The 20192-nt window shown below is 35.5% G+C and overlaps 1 protein-coding gene across 2 annotated transcripts in view; it reads right to left on the bottom strand.

The window, feature by feature from the left end:
• LOC105325917 (cadherin EGF LAG seven-pass G-type receptor 1) overlaps positions 1 to 19723 on the bottom strand; it is a 39155-nt gene extending 19432 nt beyond the window's left edge. For both annotated transcript variants that reach the window (XM_011425706.4, XM_020066193.3), the window contains exons 1-7: positions 16781 to 19723; positions 15667 to 16579; positions 7376 to 7716; positions 5585 to 5759; positions 4910 to 5032; positions 2506 to 2746; positions 951 to 1155 (exon numbers count right to left, since the gene is read on the bottom strand). In XM_011425706.4, the coding sequence (XP_011424008.3) occupies positions 951 to 1155; positions 2506 to 2746; positions 4910 to 5032; positions 5585 to 5759; positions 7376 to 7716; positions 15667 to 16579; positions 16781 to 19471 (4689 nt within the window). In that variant the 5' untranslated portion in view covers positions 19472 to 19723. The remainder of the gene's footprint in view (positions 1 to 950; positions 1156 to 2505; positions 2747 to 4909; positions 5033 to 5584; positions 5760 to 7375; positions 7717 to 15666; positions 16580 to 16780) is intronic.
• Positions 19724 to 20192: the final 469 nt, after the last annotated feature.

Raw genomic sequence — 20192 nt, 5'->3', positions numbered from 1 at the left:
ATTGATTTCCCCAATCCTGCATACATGCACAGACAGTCACTGCCTGAAGTCCTCAGAAAATGAACACAGACCCTATACACTGTCAATTCAACTTCTAGTTGCTTTGATCACACAATAGAACAAATTAATGAAAAACCATTTCTATCGTGGAACAATAACTTCACACATTGAATACCAATTCAACAATATATCCGACTGTCCACAATGTTTATCTACCCTTTCTTTTTTTCTTTCTTTCTTTTGGAGCAGATGATGTTTACTTTAACATTTTTTTTTATCGTTCTCTAAACATATTTAAAGTAGGCCAGAATCTTCCTTCAATTTCTGGGGGGATGACATAAAGATGTTTTTTTTTAATTGAATTAAAATTAAATTTACCACACCTTTGTGTCAGTTTTTGATGTGAATTAGTAAATAAATACGCAAATACCATGAATACTGAAGCCCATTTAAATGGTAAATGTGTATTTCAAAAACACAGATAAAGAATCCTCTGTATTAAACTGGACTGTGTATTCCTATATTGATTTGAAGACATTTTGCATTGCATTACCTTATATTCCTCATTAAACATGGGGAATTATGGATGATAGCTAGCCAGAAGCTTTCCTTGCTCCAACTCAAAAATCTAGCTTTTTTCAATTGCAAATCTGTAGATTCCTTATCAAACATGGGGAATTAACGATAATAGCTGGAAGTTCCCTTTCCGCAGTCCAAAAAATTTAACTATAATATTCATTTTTATTATTAAAAAGTGTATAAAAAAAAAAATAGAATTATAAAAATTCAGTGCATGAGTTTTATGACCCCTGCAGCAGTTTGATACAAAATGATGGAATTGTAAAATTAAGTTCTACAGCTCGCTTGAAATAAGAAATTTAGATCTGCACAGAGTGAGTACAATAATTCCATATACATTTGAACTTTCCAATTCCATTACAGCGTCTTACCCTGTTGATATAGTCCACTTGAGCAAACTGCCATTCTCCGTTGGCCACGCCTCCCTTGACCTTCGACCTGACTGATGTCTTATTGGTCCCGGTGCTGAAGGAGAACTGAAGCTGTCCATCCACAATCTCCAGGGCCATGAAATCGTTTCTATCATTGAATCGGCCATTGTAGAAAAGAAGACCATTTTTCATCTGAGTTGCAAACCTTAAAAAAAAAATTCAATTAAAAATAAAGATGGTGTTTAATATTCATTGTAAGCATTTTATATATCATATTTTTTTGCATTTGTAGAACTTTTCAATACACCTTTTATTTATCATTAAGCAGTGAAGAGTGTTACAGACTGATTCTTACACTGTTATATAGGCAGATACTTATAATTAATTCTTTATAACTGGCACTGTCAATGATTATATAAGGTACCTATTCAAATTGAAAACAAAGAATAGCCATCTGCTACAATGTTTGGAAGGGTTGTGTTTACAATAGTACAGTCATGCAGACTTATATATAACCTGCTAACACAAAAGCTAGTACAATCAAGTATGTTCAATTTATAAATAATTTCTAGAAATGCATGCAAAATCATGATAGTGAACTCCCTCAATAACAGGCTCCATGTTTAATTTTATACCTCAAAGTATTGATTCGTAAAGTTTATATCCGATTGTTTTCTTTCAAAATAAACAAGATTAAAGTTTTCAAAAACATCTACCGGTATATCAAAATAAGCTAAAGCTAGAGGACATGACTTTATCACAAACCACATCAAATAATAACGTCGAATTGGAGACTTTTTCGTAAGCCTTTTCTACCTAATACAACTAACTATTTTTCAAATTCCCTTAACTAGAAATCATTGGAATGACATATATAGAGCTAATTCGACATTACCGGGTTTTGCTCCATCAAAGTATACAATGATTTTTAATCAACTGTGCTTGATGTTTTCATAAACCCACTCGCCTTCCGTAAGATATTTATTCACCTACCCTAAGATATACGTGAAATCAGTGGTAACATTTGGATTACAGAGTAAAGGGAAAATTCAAGGCTTTTGAGCGGACTGAATGATATCATAGTTTGGCTATCTAATCAGGGATTATCAAATTAATCCCTTAGAATAATCCTGTTAGTAAACTTTTCCTTACAAAGTCAATTTGTTAATTCTTGCCATGATTTAAAAGTCTGTCTTTAAATACAAAGGAATTTCAAGCCTCTATGTGAAATTGTACTCTAAAAATCTACCTAACTTTATGATAGTAAACATTTTTATCATCAATTTGTTAAAATGTTTAACTTTTATCATGTATACCGTTGTAGCCAACAATTATCTAACATGCTATAAGAGCTATTGACAGTGTACCATATGTATTAAATATTACATTTCAATATCTAACAAGTCATTTTATTTGCCTGGAGCAACTGTAAAATGAATAGATGTAAATGTTGTTTCATTACCCTTTTTTTCAATTTGACTTTTTATTGAATTTTTATTTTTGGAGAGGGGAGGAGGGAAGGGGTGTGTGTTTGTGAAATAAAAAAAAAACTCACTTAAGCTGAATGTTGAATCTGAATCTTCTCTTGAATGCTGGGAAGGTGAGATAGGAACCAATAGAAAACTTCCTGGAGGTCAGCTGACAGTACTTGTTGTAATGAGGCTCAGCAGGGCAGCCTTTACACCGGAATCCCCCTGAGTTCTTGTTGGGCTCGCACTCAGATGGAGGCTCACACAAGTTCTGGGGACAGGTCAAAAGGTCAAACTGTTGATTGTTGTTTATCTCACAAGTCTCTCCTACAACAAAAAATTAAAAAAGATTAATATATCGGCAAAAGTGTGTTTACAATCTAATTTAATATTTTACATCATTTTTCAATATTGTCATGTACATAAATGTACCTTTCCTCATTCAACTTTAATGCAAGATGACTTCATTAGTTCAATTATTGATAATAAATTGTTCCCTAATAATAATTTATATTTTTAATCTTTTGAATCTGCAGACTCTATTCCATTGTAATCTCTCTCTCTCTCTCTCTCTCTCTCTCTCTCTCTCTCTCTCTCTCTCTCTCTCTCTCTCTCATTTTATTTTTCCTCTCTTTTGTGTTGCTGTTATTCCCTTAACACTCATGAATTCAATAAACCCATGTTCTATAGATATGGTAAGTGCTTGGCTCAAGAAATACATATTCCTTAGATCAATACAAGTTCTCATAAATCCTGCCATTACAAGATGGCCTTTCCATCGCAAACACAACTTAACATTTATTTTTTAAACCCATAAATGACAGTTTAATTGCGCACTTCTACCAAATGTGGGCCCATCAGTTAAGGCTTCATGTAAAGCAATTTTCCTACATGTCTACTTCATGGCATTTAAACATGAAAAAGTCTTTAATAAAAGAATTCGGTAAAAGCTAGTGACTTTTAAACGGTCATAATTACACTAAATTCCCTTACACCGTAAATATTGATATCGCAGATCTGGATCAGATTTTCCCTTAACAAAGCGTAGAAGTTTCACCGTCTGTTCGTTCGGAGGCACTAATGGGGCTCGAGCGAGTCCAAGAGCTATCAGGTTTAAAGTGATATCCATGTCCTTTCACCCCTTGTACAAGTTACGCAGTCTGCTTGAACTTTTTTCTGCCTGGCTGGGCGGATCGTTGTGGTGTATCAGATAACAGACAGTCAATCGATGCTACTATGATCTTTCGGTCTCGATAAACTCGTGGAATAACACCACATAATCGCCCGTTATTATTGGCGAGGATTGTGTGAAAACATTTATAGAAAACTTTATGCTTAGCTGAATATCTTTTTTGTCCGAGTGTAAATGATTCATGCAGGAAAGACAAAGGAGTCTCTTCTTGCCTTCATTGTTAGATTTCAATTTACCTGAGCCAAAGCTATAGCATTAAACATTTAAGAATGACTCAAAGACACTCACAGACTTCACAGCCAACCCCTTTTCTCTATTTGTTTCGATTTAAATGAAAAAATTTACCCGTTTAAGGTCAGACGAGACGTTCCTCGAGAATCCTTTTTGTATCTCCTCGTTATAAAGAGTTCCAATAAAAAATATTAATTTTATAATTACTTGACTTGGTTATATGTCTAGATGGTTGAGTGGTTAGAACCGTGGCCGCTCACTGCCAGAAGCATATAGGTTCTAGAGGTCGTGAGTTCAAAGCCCCACCCCGGCAGAGATATAGTGAATTTCGCTGTGCTGTAGATGCATTTATTTTTATATCAGCAATTCAAGTGTATTTTCAAGAAGATTATATAGGAAATTGCATACTCTAGTATTTTGCAGAAATGCCTGGTAAGGTACCCTGATTGTTTGCAAGAAAGCTTGTCAAAGTAGTAGTAAACCATTAACAAATTCCTGGAAAAAGTTATCTAAAATTGAGGAACGTGTCGTCTGACCTTAATAATTACCGGTAATTTTTTAAGGGGATTCATAAAACCTCTTGCAATAATACAGAACCATCTGACAACTGGATTTCACATTGTGCCTATCACGATTGATAACAAAGGGTTTGTTTGTTTGTATACAGAGTCTGTATCAGTTACAGCCATTACTCACTTCACAAGATATAATTACAATTAGCATCTCAAACGGCTACAAGGACCATCTCCATAGCTGTGAATCTCGATCCGCCTCTATTGTAATTCTGTGACAAATAACACTTACTATCACGAGACTTGATCTTAACATTCATTAAGTCAAAGAAAGGCTTCTAACACTTAGATGGGCTCAGGTGTACCAGTATAGTATAAACTGATATTCTAAGAGGTCCAATGTCATCAAATGAAATCCGTAGCCAGACTTACAAGTATAGCATGAGAGCATGCACAAAATGAACATCGGATACTAAATTTCTTGAAAGAGCATCTAATGTTTAAAAATTGAATTTAAAACTTGGACCATTACAGTTGAAAAAATCTTCATTTTACCTGCAAAATTGGGGGCACAGAGACAGGTGAATCCACCCTCCTTGCGTTTGCATGCTCCTCCATTCTTACATGGACTACTGTAGCAGGCGTCTATCTCCTTATTGCAGTAATTTCCAGAGGTCACTGAAAAATCATCACCATCATCATCATTTATTAACAATGGTCATCTTTTAAACCGCAATTCATCATCAGATTCAAACATCATCACATGCATAGTCATAAAATTTAATATTCCATCAAGATCATACAATTCTGTTTGAATATATCTATGGTAGAGATGAACGTTACTGGTATTTACAGTGAGATATTTGGTTTGCATTAATTTAGACAAAACATTTACAGCTTACAGACAAAAATTTACAGTCTGTAGACTCCTGACAAATTTACAGCAAATTCCTTTGTGACTTAAATTTACAGCAAGACACCTTAGCAACTTAAATTTACAGCAAGACACCTTAGCAACTTAAATTTACAGTAAGACACTTTAGTTACTTAAATTTTTAGTACTTAAGATCCTTAGTGACCTCAATTTACAGCAATCAAGACACTTAAATTTACAGCAGGTTATCTTATTGAATTATATTTACAGCATGACTCATTTGTGACTTAAATTTACAGCAACTAAAATTTACGACTGTGACTCCTGTTGAGTAACATGAAGAATAAAAGACTTACATGCATAACCGGCAGGACATTCACATCGAAAGCTGTTGACGGGATGAATAGGTCGGAACAGCATGGTGGAAGAAGTGATGAAGGGCTGAGGACGACCAAACTTGACGTAGAAGATGCAGTGCTCAAAGTTGTCACAGAATTCACGGATACAGATGTTATCCTCGAACGGCAGCACCTAAAAACATGGAAAGAATCAGGTTGTAATACATGTATAACATTTACAAATAGTATTTATCTGTTCATTTATCAATATCTTATGTTCTTATCAACTGAATATACTTTTTGATATTAATAACATTTTCTATCATCTACAATATATGCAAGCAGCAAAGTGTTCAAATGATAAGGTCTATGTTCATATTAAGAATATAATTAAACAGAAATCCTACACAAAAAGGAGGGTTTTCATTCTAGTACAATTAACATTTAATATTAATTACTAAATTTTAAATGTTTTCTTTAAATGTTTTTTCATTTATTGGGTAAATGCACTTTACTTAATTAAGTAATTAAAAAGAATACTTAATCATCATGTTCATTTGAAATATCACAGTGTTGGGAAGATGTGCAGCTAGTGTGGTTGACACTTACCGTAAATGTTCATAGACTTATCCGAAAGTTTTATATTTTGTTTTAAATTTGAGGCTGTTCCTCTTTTTTCTATTATTTTAATATCATTGGAGGAAGAAGCATTTTAACTTTTTTTTTGCACTACTATCTGATCTGAAGAACATTAATAACTATTTTGCAAATTTTTGATAACAACCTTGCTACACAGATTACCTGCATTTGTTTCGAAATGGCTTACTCATAACCAGCGAAACACTTTGACCTGAATGTTGAATATTTCAATTCTTATCAGTGTAAAAGTGTATGAAATAAAACTTATATTTAGGTTCACATTTCGAATGATGGCTTTTAAATTTCATATGAATTATCCATTTTCCTGTCTAATGCCGTACCTCATGTGTGCTCACGTTTTCACCTCTGATTTTTATCAAATTTATTGAAAGCATTGAATCGCCTGCTAACTTGCACACGTATAGGGTTTTAAATCCCATAAAACATTAAATATCGGGTCATTAAATTCAACAACTTTCCGCCTTTACATGGCAAATAAAGGTTGACTGCAAAAACGGAGTTAGCATATTAGAAATTTTAACCCGAAGTTGGAGTGTTCAGAGTGCATGGCATTCAATAAATATTACTTATTGAAAGTCTACTGATTTAATTAACTCTTTTTCAAAAATATTCAGGTTGTTTTTTCCAAAACATCTTGTTTTCATTTTCATGGTAAAAAAAAAGTCAGTTCTTGATATCTAAATATGAAGGTTAATGGTTCAAATCCTAATGTAAGCTTTTCACTTCATTCTCTGATTGATATTATATGTTTAATACTACGGATACTGTATACAGGAAAATACTTGCCCCATTTTATTTTTGCCCCTTTCAGAACAATTTTTTAATAATTGTTTTCATTAGACTCCTTCTAATGAAAACAATTTCTAACAGGTGCAATTCGAATTCATACAAGAATGAAACCATTAACATGGGGCAAAAATAACTTTGCATACAATATATATATTTCTTTGTAACATAATATTGGTTCACTGTGTAATTTACTAAGGATAAACCTATACTTTCTAATTCTAGATGAAACCCATAAATTCCATATGAAACCTTTATGTTCCACAGTGCAATTTCTTATAACTACATGAAAAGTGATCACCAGCTAGTCAGAAGTGTATTACACTTCAGGAGAGAGAACCAGTAAAATGCTTAAACACCAACCTGTAGCGTGGACAGATCAGCCAATCGGATTCTCTGTAAGTAAATCTGCTCCTGAAGGACCTCCGCCTCAATGAACGATCCATCTGACTTCCGCACGGCGACGCTGACATTCAAAACAGTAGTCGACACGTCGGTGTCTTTTTCCACATTGATGACATATATATTCTTCTCCTCGGTGTTCAGAACAGAGGCCAGGGCATCGACGAAGAACTTGTAAACGGGGGAAAGGAAAGTGTCCTGAGTGATGTTATTGAGGCGAATCGTGACGCTCTTCTCCAACATCTCCTTGGTAACCAGTCGGACGTACAGGCGACAGGAAGCAGTCTTCAGATGCAGTCCATCTAAGGAGCAAAAAAATTGTAGCAATCATTTTTATTATCCAACCTTAGAAGCAAATATTAAGGTTCGAGTACCGGTAATTATTTTTTCCTTAAAATTACAGTCATAATTGATTATGCAGAAATCATGTACTATTATATAGTACACGTCATCGTTGTGATTTGTTTCGTCATGCAATTGCTGTTCTAAAAACTGTTTTGACCACGAACTTGTGGTTATCAGAATTATTTTGATGGTGAAATTGTTGTCTTCTTTATTATACTGCTGTCAGTAAGATTTTTAACCATAGCAAAAATCTTTTTACATGTACTAGTAAATTTCCATCACCTAGATTTTTGAATTAACAATGTCATTACTTTTCAGTTTTCAGACTTGTAAATGGTGTACCGGTACATATACATATATTACCGGTAATTGATTACACAAAAATTCAGATAAAGATATCCCAACAGCTTCAGTATTTTGAAATTTTAACTATGAACAACCTTCCACATACTCAAAGTTTACACAGTGATTTTTTCTATTTACTTACTGACTGCATCATTCAATTTTAATTTAGTTAACAATATCTAAGGCCAATCAGTGGCACCCAATCAGTGTGTTCTAGCTATTCTAAAGCCTTAATTGTTTGTGTATTGAATAACACAATCTATTGTTTCATTCTTTCACTGTTGAGTGCTATATAATGTTTCTAAATGTAACCAATGTATGTATTCAATAGATTTAAAAACTTTCAACAGAAAACTTCATTAAGCGTACTAATTGTAGACATATATACATAACCATGGGAAAAAATCATTACATGTACCCTTGTATATAATATACACACTTTCTGACAAATGAAAGGTTAACAAAGATTCTCAAAGACAAAGAAAACAAACATTAGAATATTTTACCTTTCATAATTGATTTAACCAAATAATTACACAGAGCGGTATTTACATTGACTTAATTGTTAAAAAGAAAAATTGATTTTTTAAGCCTGAAACGCTGCATGGAAACAATTTGTATCAGAACTGCATGAAGAGTCCTAGCTCTCTGGATTTGAGTAAACCCTAAGGCAATGACAGAATTTTTATATGTATATGTATCACAAAAATACATATATCATAAACATCTTTACAGCGCATCTCATATTCAACTACATTTACTGAATCATACATGCCAATTTTAGAATTTATCAATGGCGGATTATTTGCGAACGACATTTTGAAGCCTACAAGTTCATGAGTGAATACACAGATATATGTGCAAGAAGACTGCAGACAACAATTTTGTTTATCTTTTTATTCGTCACTGAACTAATTTGCAATAAGGCCATGTTTATAAGACTCTAAGCTACCTGCATGATTGGTGCAATTAAAATTTCAGGTACTGTATCGGAGATTGTTGTGCAGTGAATACATGGGCAAAACCAGATCAAAAAAAATATTTGTCTTTCTTAAGGAAACTTGAACAAAGATCTGGCCAAAGCAAATTTATTCAGTCTATTGGTGAATAGGTTCATAATGTGTACACACGGTCACACAGTATATAGCATCATTGAAATCTATCAATCACTGACTGTGCTATCTCAGAAAAAGAAACTCAGTATTCTGAACAATTATGATCAAGGTTATAAATACAATCAGTATTGAATGTAGCAATTTACAGATCAATAAGGTTTAGACTTTTAAATAATTTCAAAGCCTAAAGGAGCTGGTCTAGCAGATATTTTTTTGGTCTTCTGACAATTAATTTACAGAATTAGATGTACAGATTTCTGTAAACTACGAACCGCATAGATGCATGTAAATTGTACATCACCACAATGTATAAATTTCTAGTTTGTACAGTAATCAACCTTCTACTCAGCACCACGTCTCTGCGTCTGCAACCCAATCAGTTACAAAGTAAAAATTTTAGAGCTCGAATTACCTAGTGCATTTGAAAGAACTGCAACTAGCTGTTTCATCGGGATGATCAATAATTGTGCCTAGTAAAAACTTAATTAAATAATGCTTGAAATTGTTCAACCACAATATGCAATAGTACAGTGAATGGAAAGCCTGTAACACACTATATAACTAATACAAAAGATGAAAACAGAGAGTCCTTGCCTCCTCAGGACTTGTTAAAACATGCACCAAACTTTTGAACGACAGTGCTTCGAGTGCTATATCTGTTACTAACAGTCAGACTCTCTCTCACACAGTGTCTAAACAACCAGTCCAATGTGGACGAGTTTGACACCTCTGACTGGATTGTTTGACATACAGAGACATTGTGTACACAAGATAGGTTAGGAGACCCAGGCTAATATCATTCATTGACCGATACCTACACTGGGTATTTAAAATCAGAAATCCGACATTTACCGGTATATTTCAGCAGACAATGCCAATTCTCCTATAGTGTAGTGCTCGCAGCTACTGGCTTTATGATTTGTTGTGCTTAGCGTTTTAGCTATACTGCTGTGCTATCCTTAAGTTTTCGTTGTGCTAGCTAGCTTTTGTTGAAAGCTAAATTTGTATGATTCATATTTTTCCCTAGTGTGCTTACATGAAGCCATAATTTGTTCTTGCTTTTTTACATCATGGTTTTCAATTCTGGCTCAATCTTTTAGCTGCCATTTAAGCTTGCCATCTTAAGTAATTATTTTTTGGTAAAACAACTCGTTTTTGGGGTTTATGTGTTCCGGATTACACTTTTAAAGCTTTTGGTCCAATTATGAATGCAATTTTATTTATTTATCATGCTTATAGGAGATCTACAATGCAGCATACAATTCATTTGATAGATATTTGCTTTGTCATTTATCATTTGTTTATATATAATTTAACTAATGCCTTCTTTCATATTAGGTTTTCTGATCCCACCGGGTACCAACAACAGATTACAAGTACCTTAAGTTACATATTGTAATAAAGATTTAAGGTCTCAAAAGTGACCAAAATGTAATCTTTTTTCTGGACCCTCATATGATATATGACAATCGCCACAGAGTCTCCATTCCACTCCTCACTCAGACACTCACTGTTAGAGTTCTACCCTACTTTGTATTCATACCGACTACTAGAATGTGACATCCAGGCAGCAATAAAACTACATAGATCAAATTAAAACAGAGGATTATAAATCAAGCAGTGCATAAGTGAAACAATGGAATCAATACCTACAGAGAAAGAGAGATAAGAAACCTTTAGAACTCTGGGCAGCCTTCAATATTATATGTGCCCTACCCCAGGCTAGATATACTAGCTGTTTCCCCAGACTGATAGCAAGGGGTCCGGAAACCTTTGAACATGGGCCGGCTTTACCTACACCTCATAAATCAAACGTTGGTGTTGATCTTGGAATTGACTCACCCTGGTCTCTGTTGGGATTAGGGACTTAAATTCATCGTAAGTCTCTAGGAGAATCGGTATACCACATACTGGGAGGGTTCTGTGGTATTTTAATGGAGACATTTTGGGGGGAGGTCATAGCGGGGGACATTAATGCCTGGGATATATGGTATTAGGTAGAGTGATAACAAAAAAAACCCTGGGGGTAAAGAGAGGATTATGGGTAGTCACAGGGCAAACGCAAAAGGATATAACGGGATTGAGGGACCAATTTACAAAATAGTATAGCTATAGCCAACCACCTCCATCCCTTTCACACTTTTCTATCTAGTTTAATACATGTGCCAAAAGAATATGTTTTACCTCCTTGGATGGTATAGAACTATTTGAATTTCAAAAGAGTTATTCATCGCATTTAGATCATAATATTTAAATGGTTTGCAAACCGTTGATTTATTTGCATAATTATATGAGTAAAGAAATACATGTACCTATGTGCACTATAGTGAAAGCAAGGTCAATGTAACCCTTTTAATAATATTCAATAACACCATAACTTTTATTTACCCCCCTCCATGAATTAATAATCCATATGCAAGATAATTTCTTTTTCAACCTGTGAATTAAATGCTAATTTGAGAAAGAAGAACCCATATGTTTTTGCAAGAGAGCTGGTTTATGCACTTTTACCATTATATCTCCAAAATACATTGGAATGTGTCAACAAACAACACCCCACTCCATTGTCCAGTCAATACCTATCCAAATTCACAGCAGGATCGACCTTCTTTATTGGTATAATCCTATATTTAATTTATGACAGATATATATGTATATATTGAGACACTAAACCCTCTCCCCCCCCCCCCCCCCCCTTCCCCCAAATCTTTAAAATTTGGAAAACAATTAAAGTCGGGATTTGGGTCTGTTGCATAAATACTGCACATTAAAGGGATTCTGAGTGCTAATAGGGACTTTTCCTCTTTTTCAAAATCTTAATCCCCGAGCACCTGTTGCTTGCAATACATGTCCTAAGCCAGAAGTAATACTGGTCAGTGTTAAAAGAATAACAAACAGGGACTTGAGTCGTGGATTATCCCTGCTATTAGAAGGGTTCCTATCCCCAAATCACACCTAATCCTACCATTCAAGGGCCATAAAGTGTTATATTGTTACATGAATCTATTACTTGACACATTGCAACTAATCCGATGTTATCTCTTGAAAAGATTTTTTTTCTACTTAATAAACTGAAATTGTCATCATGAACCATTGTTTGTATTAAACAGGGATTTTTCTGAAAAGAAAGTATTCAATAAATGATAACAGTCTTTCAGATTAAGCCCTCAACCGTAAGTCATGGAGTCTTATTTACCACTTGATCAATCTCAGAGCATTATTTTACCAAAGTACCTAGCTGTGAACTTAGACACACCATTCAAACTGTATTAAAAACACCTAAACTTTTATGACATTCAATAAAATGCATTCGGAAGTTGGAACACCTTTCTGACAAAAATGCTTTAACAAAAACGATTAAACCTGTCTTATAATAAAATAACTGCCTTTTCACGTCCGCTGAGGAATAAAGGGCAGACTAAACGCCCTAAAGTCATACACTAGGGAGTACGTTCTATAATAATACAAAACGGGAGGAAATTCACCAAATTCATTCTCCGAGGTTTTTTTTTTTATGTTAAATCACCACCGTTTACAACTTAAATAATTGCTGCAAATTGATTGACAATTCCATTTAAAAAAAAAAAATCTCTTACAAAATTTAAGGAGCCTCAAAAAGAAGAGTAATTTGATCCGGTACAGAAGATATTCCGATTAGATGACTAGCCGTTAATAGGCACAGGTATTCAGAAGCACATAAATGGCTAAATTGCTAATCAAAAAGCGGTGACTGATCTCCAAACATATAACGGATGTTTGAAAATTATGCACATACATGAACATTAAAATTTGAGAATGTGTCGGTTAGATCTAAATCGATACAGATCGAAACACAATCAATGTATTTGATGAAAAGTCTCGTTATTTTAATCAGATGTGTTTCAGATAACCTAAATATCCAAAAAATCTACATGTCAATGCATGGGGCTTTTGGCAGACGAGTGGTAAGGTTTTTAAAACATCTATATCATTAAGGAAGGATATAATGTTGATCTGCAAAGTTACAATATGTACACTCATGTACAAATCTAAACGAGGTAAATTACAACTGGCAACAAATTGTAAATACGATCTACTGCTGCAACATCTGTGCAACAACCATAAAGCAACCTAGCTATGAACAGGATGAAAATAATTGGCAAGTTTTGAGATAGAAGTTCCACAACAAATTGAGAATTAGTAAATTTTCCGTGACAGTCATTGAGAATTGAACCAAGAACCATATAGCTGTATTTTTGCCTGGCATTCTACCGACTGAGCTACTTTAGCTGGATGGTCAATATTTTCTCCAACTGACCATTCTTCCACACAGTATTGCACAAATTGGCTATAATATATCAACCATCACTCAGTAGGAGACTCTTATTGATCACTTGATCTGACCCTGATAATTAAGGATGATAACGAGTTTAAGATGAGCCTTGCACCTTGCCATCCACCACTTATGCAACAGTATACTAATCAATATTCAATAAGTTACACTGACCACTGTGGCTTTTAATGAAAAATCAATTAATCAGAGACATCAAATACCAATCTAGCTACTCTGAGTAAACCTCCATGAATAGATGTGTATCAGTAATGTCCAATATTGCTATAAATTATTCAATACTGCTGTCTGATTCAAATCAAGGAAAAGAGAAAATATTGGGGGGGGGGGGGGGGTTATATAGAAAAACCATATACTTTCAGAGAGAGAGCATAAAAACAGAAATTTTATGTACTTGTAGTTGCTTCAATCCATCATATAAAGTTTGTAAAATATCTAACTTGATCTATAAATATATGAACCATAAGGTGAACAGATGTTTTAAGATATGCATAAAAAATTCTGACAGGTGAACTGTTGGTTTGACAATTATGCTGCTAATACATTTAGGCAATGAACTCCAGTTTATCATTTAGTTGTCATCAAAATTAATTGTCCTTTTATTTGCACTTTAATTCTTAATGAAGCTCTTGGTAATTAATTCTGACATTTTGAATTTGGTTGCTTTTGTAAGATATATAATTATACTAAAAAAGGCCACTTAATGATAAATTGTTTAATTAGCAGTCAACAAAGAAAACACAAAAATCATCTTTAAAATTCTCTCTTTGGACAGATGGAAAGTACTACCTAAGGGCAAACAAACGCCTTCAAAATGTAATTAAGTTTAATTTGTTCTCTAAACTTTTCCTTTTGTATCCTTCTGCTTACAGAAAAATCTTTGTGTGGGAATGAAATATTAGCGGAGAAAAAGAAGAGAGAAAAGTAATGGGGTTACTCTATGCACAAATATTTACCGATCATTCCAATACATAGCCTTACACATTCTATTGATTTTATTTCACGGCCTTTAAAAAAGAGCTTGGGTTGTGCAGGATATTCTTGTCTGAGTGTGTGTGTACACATTGATCTGAGTGAATCATATGTTTGAAGTACGCAAAGCCCACTATTTTTTCCCCGCGTGAAGAATGTTGTTTTTACATCAGACCCTACTGGGTTGTTCATACATTATAAATATAGTAAACAATTGAATTTATACACATATGGTGGGAGAATCCTTATTAATTGACCATTTTCTTCTTTAAAAGGTAATTATATAAATATTATATACTATATTACAGAGCTCTAGAAGTCCATTAAAAAAAATATCACAGTATATAAAATCTCTTCAAATTTAAACACTGTTATTTTCAATTTGTACTTCATGAAACAATTATAACGTTTATACACACTTCAAGATCAAGAATTCACCACAAGTCGGAAATTTTAGTCTTAAAATTTTTCTTTTAAACATGTTAAACATATGGGTTTTTTTCCACCTATTATGTGTTTTCACAGCTCCTAATATTGAAGGGAATTTTCTATTACATGCTAAAATAAGATGGTCGCGGATGTCTGAATTAACGGGATTTTATGAGCAGGCGAACATGATACACAAAAGATTACCCAACACCAAGAATGTGAATTTTCTAGACTGAAATTAAATTCCCTCTTCTCCGCTTTCTAATACCCCACACTAAAGACTTCTTAACATGATTCAGCACCTACTCAAATGTCATATGCAAATTGGAAAAAAATATTTTAAACTGTATTCACAGAAATTGCACTTGTAATCTTTTTTTAAGTTTGTCGGTTAATATTTAATAGGGTATATACCATGTATACATGTACCACACAAGTGAAAATTTCATACTACATTGTACTTCTATAAGCAACACAATTGTACTTTATAAGTATAAGATGATTTTTGTACCAATATTTGCCTATCTAATTAATATATATGGTGGATGCACACAGTCTAAAATGAGGCCATTTACAGCTCCTTCACATATAAATATGAAACTAGTACAATGATTTATTCAAAATAATGATCAAGACACTGATTTTATCCCAACTGTGGGGTCCCTCCCCTCATCTTTCACAACAAAATTTTTGCTTAAAGATTAAAGAATTATTACCTGTCACTTGCACTTGAATCGTTCCATTCCGCGGGACATCTGTATTGAGGCGATAGTCCAGGGTCAGTTCTCCAGTCGAGGCATCAAGGTCCAGAAAATGCGCCTCATTGCCACCTAGAATCTTGTACCTCAGCTTGTTCCGATCAATTTCGTCTTTGTCAAATGCAGGGATTCGACCGATGGGACCGGTTATAAAATTCTCCTCAAAATTATTGAAAATGATCGAAAAGTCCTCAAGCTCTGGTGGATTGTCGTTGACATCTTGAATGGAGATGATCAAAGTGGCATCTTCAAAGAGAGGCCTTGATTTGGCGGAAATTTTGACATGAAATATTCGTTGTCCTTCCTCATAATCGAAGTCGACCCGATTCTTAAGAATTGCCGGTTCACCAGTCGTGTAACTGAGATCAAACTTGTCCGAATCCAGACCATCAATTTTTTCATACTCCACTTCAGCATTTACCCCTTCATCTGGATCAGAAGCCGAAATCTTCATTAAAACAGAACCAACTGGCGTCTTCTCAGGCACCCTAATTTCAATTTCTTTCGAAGGAAACTTTGGTGGGTTATCGTTTATATCTCCAATAGTTATCCTGACTCCAACTGTAGATGATTTTGCAGGTATACCTCCATCAGTGGCAACGGCTTTCAAGTTGTACATGGCCACAGTCTCCCGATCAAGCTTCTTGGCAACCCTGATCACACCCGACACAGGATCAACAGAGAAATCATCACTTGGTGGGTTTGCAGAGAAGAGAAGGCTGTAGGAAATCTTGGCATTGTTGCCTTTGTCTTCGTCAATTGCAAAGATTTGCATCACACTTTTCCCAACATTAGCATCCTCCATTACAAAGCCAGTAAAGGTGTCATTGGTAAAGTGAGGGACATTGTCATTTTCATCCTTTATAATAACCTGAAAAAAAACCCAGATAAACTCATTTATCTAAACTTTCAATGAATTAATAAATCAATAAAAGTGCATTTATTACAAAATATTTTTTCTGTGAGAATCTGTTTCTGACAGTGAAATGATTGATTATGCATAGCCATCAATGTTTTTACTTATCAACATATTTTAAAAGGTCAAAATTTAACAGACTTCTTTTATACTTACAGACACCATTACAACAGTGGACTGTGGGGGTTGGCCGTGGTCGTGTGCCTCCACTGCAAAGGACATGCTCTCTGTTGTCTCTCTGTCCAACTTCACACGAGTCTTAATGTCGCCTGAATTCTCATCGATTTCAAAGTTGCTGGTTCCCTGTCCAAGCCTGTAACTAACCCTTCCATTCTCGCCTACATCTTGGTCTATGGCCAGAACCTGGAATATTGACGACCCGACCGCCACATTTTCGCTGACCTCAATCTTATATGGGGTGTGCTGGAACTGGGGTCTGTATTTGTTGGTGTCAAGGACATAAATGCGAACTTGGGCGGAGTCGTAGAGACCACCGAGGTCGGTGGCCCTGACCTCAAGCTGATACTGGGAATGCTCTTTGAAGTTGAGTTGTCTCTGAAGGGAGATCATACCTTCCCCATTAATGGTGCTGATCTGGAATGCATTGTTTGCATTACCACTTGCGATAGTGTACGTGATGTACGCATTGTCATTGTTGTCTGCATCTGTGGCAGATACGCTGAGAATTCGAGTGGTGACTGCTGTTGATTCGGAAACAGACTTGTTGTATATCTTCTGGGCGAACACAGGTGCATTGTCGTTGACATCTCTGATAGTCAGAAACACACTAGCAGTGTCTGATAGTACAGGGGTGCCCTGGTCTTTTGCCTTCACCACAAAACTATAACTATCCTGCTTTTCTCTGTCCAGCTCAGATTTCACCTTAATATCTCCAGTTGTGGAATCAATCCAGAATGGCAAAGTATTATCAGGGTTCACAATGGAGTACACAAGCTTAGAATTCAAGCCACCATCTCTGTCCTGCGCCTGCACAGTAACGACCGTATTATTTATTGGCTCGTTTTCGGGAACCGTGTCTCTGTACGGTGCTGCGTGGAACACCGGCGGATTGTCGTTGACATCGTCAACCACGACTATGACATCAGTGCTGTTGGTTCTGGGCGGGGCACCTTGATCCTGCGCCTGAATGGACAGCCTGTACTCTTTGATACTTTCGTAGTCCAGCTGTTTCTGAATGGATATCTCACCAGTGGCAGCCTCAATCCTGAACGTATCGTACGTGTTGCCTCCGAATATGTTGTATGTGATCTGTCCGTTTTTGCCCAGGTCTTTATCAGTTGCAGTCACCTTGGCAATAACCGCCTGCCCTGTGTTGAAGTTCAAGTCTTCAGATACATTCACCCGATAGGTTCTCTGAGAGAACTGCGGGTAGTTGTCATTTTCGTCTAACACTGCAATATTAACAGTGGCAGTTGCCGATCGTCTGGTTTCCACATCCCCTTGGTCCGTGGCCTGGACGATTATTTGATACGAGGCCACTGTTTCACGATCCAACTCTACTCTAGTCGTGATCGTCCCTGTTATCGGCTCAATCATAAACGTAGAGGACTGTTGATTTTCAATGATGCGATATCTTATTTCAGCATTTTTTCCATCGTCCGAATCAGTTGCTTTGATTGTCATGACAGTGGAGGAAATTGGCAGGTCCTCAGAAATTTCTTGATAGTAGACAGTTCTCTCAAACTTTGGGTCATTATCGTTGACATCCAGTACGTCTATCGTGAGCATACATACACCAGAAAGCTGGGGGTAGCCATTGTCTTTAGCATATATAGCAAACTTGTGGCTTTGAATCTGTTCTCTATCCAGCATCTTTGTGGTATTTATCAATCCAGTCGCAGGATTGATGGCGAACATATCCTGACTTCTCTGGTCGCTTTGAGCCGTCATACTATACGTTAACACCCCGTTTTCACCACTGTCGGTATCTATGGCCGACATCGTGATCACATGGTATCCAGGATTCTTCTTTTCTTGCACCGATGCCGTATAACTTATTTGCGGAAATGTTGGGGAATTGTTGATTGCTTGCCTTCTGACCCTGACATGGTTTTGATTAGGGGAAATTGAAACGGGATAAGCTTGAAAATTAAACATATTTCTGAATGTTATTTTCACAGGGATTTCTAGATGTCGAGGAGAATCATGGCACTTTCTTAAAAATAAACGACCGTTTATTGCAAACTTTGAGGATGATGTACAGAAGTTCTGAAGTGCATGAAATGACCTGGATTTCTTGCTAAAACCAATGAGCGAGGAATTATCTTTAACATGAAAATCGACTTTTCTGCATTTGTCAAGGGTAACTGGAAATAATGCCCCGAAATTGAGCACAGTATCTTGTTTTTGAAAGCACCGATTGGAATGGTGATCCTTGCTTTTGACACTTATTTGAAATTTTTCATTCCTCACCCTCCTTCTATGAGCTTTCCTGTGTTTGGGAACGAGACAGTTTTTCCCCTGAATGTTGATTTTTAATGGCAACAAAGCCACGACTATCGTTTCCTTATTATTTGTTGTTGACAAAACCCCAATTTCAAATGGGTTTTCTATTTGGTCACACGGAACACTTGATTTGAGATAAACAGCACCATTTCTAATTTCTACCGAAGAATTTCCACTTCTACGGTTATGTGCGAATTTCAATGCTTTGTAATTCCAGTCTCCTTCATTTACACTCACGTTATAAATTTCCTTCCCTGAAGAAATATCACTCCAATCCACATGAACACTTATACTTGTCACCTCCATGAATTGCACCAAAATCACAGTAACACCCCACAACCATAGACCGCTATATCGGGTCGGCGACGCATGCACACCCATTTTTTTCTTTCTCTTGAATTCTATTCAAGAAACGCGACACAGGTGAATCCAAATATTCTAAGACATTTTCGAGACATTACAACTTATAAATTTACAAAAATGATGCCCTTTACCGCATTTTGACGTTTCAGTTAGGTCACCATTTTCTTACACATGTTGAAAATAGATAATCCGATGTCTCAATGCTAGCTTATCCTTCGACAGAATGTGGCTTTGCAATGAGGGTGACATGCGCTTCCCCGTTACTCCCTCGGAACAAATACAACGACGAATCGCATGCTTGTTTTCATCATTTTCTAACCTATTGCTATCAAAATCAAATAAATACGGTATTTTCGGAAAACGAAGTCTTACTTTTTAATCTAAAATATAGCAAAAAGTGAATATACAATCATTTTTGTAAATTTGGTAGGAGGAAAACGTAACAGCCGTCGCAAATCGATAGATATTTTGAATCTTGTGTAATGTGCTACCTGCATGTGAACAGGTAAAAAACGGGTACAGGACATATACACTGGTCTGCTTTAGAAAAAAATTAATATAATGTTTACAAAGACAAAATGAAATTATTATAGTTTATCTTGATACAAAGAATAATAAACAAAGACGATTTGTTGATCGCATCTAGTCTGTGGAAAGGGGGGCAACTCTCTCTCTCTCTCTCTCTCTCTCTCCAGCATATTTGCCACAGTAGAGTGAAAACAAAATGCCAGATGTTTAA

This window comes from Magallana gigas, chromosome 4, assembly GCF_963853765.1.
Source record: "Magallana gigas chromosome 4, xbMagGiga1.1, whole genome shotgun sequence".
In the NCBI taxonomy this organism is placed as follows: domain Eukaryota; kingdom Metazoa; phylum Mollusca; class Bivalvia; order Ostreida; family Ostreidae; genus Magallana; species Magallana gigas.
The sequence above is the reverse complement of the archived record's forward strand: the minus strand, read 5'-3'. Positions and strand labels throughout refer to the sequence as shown.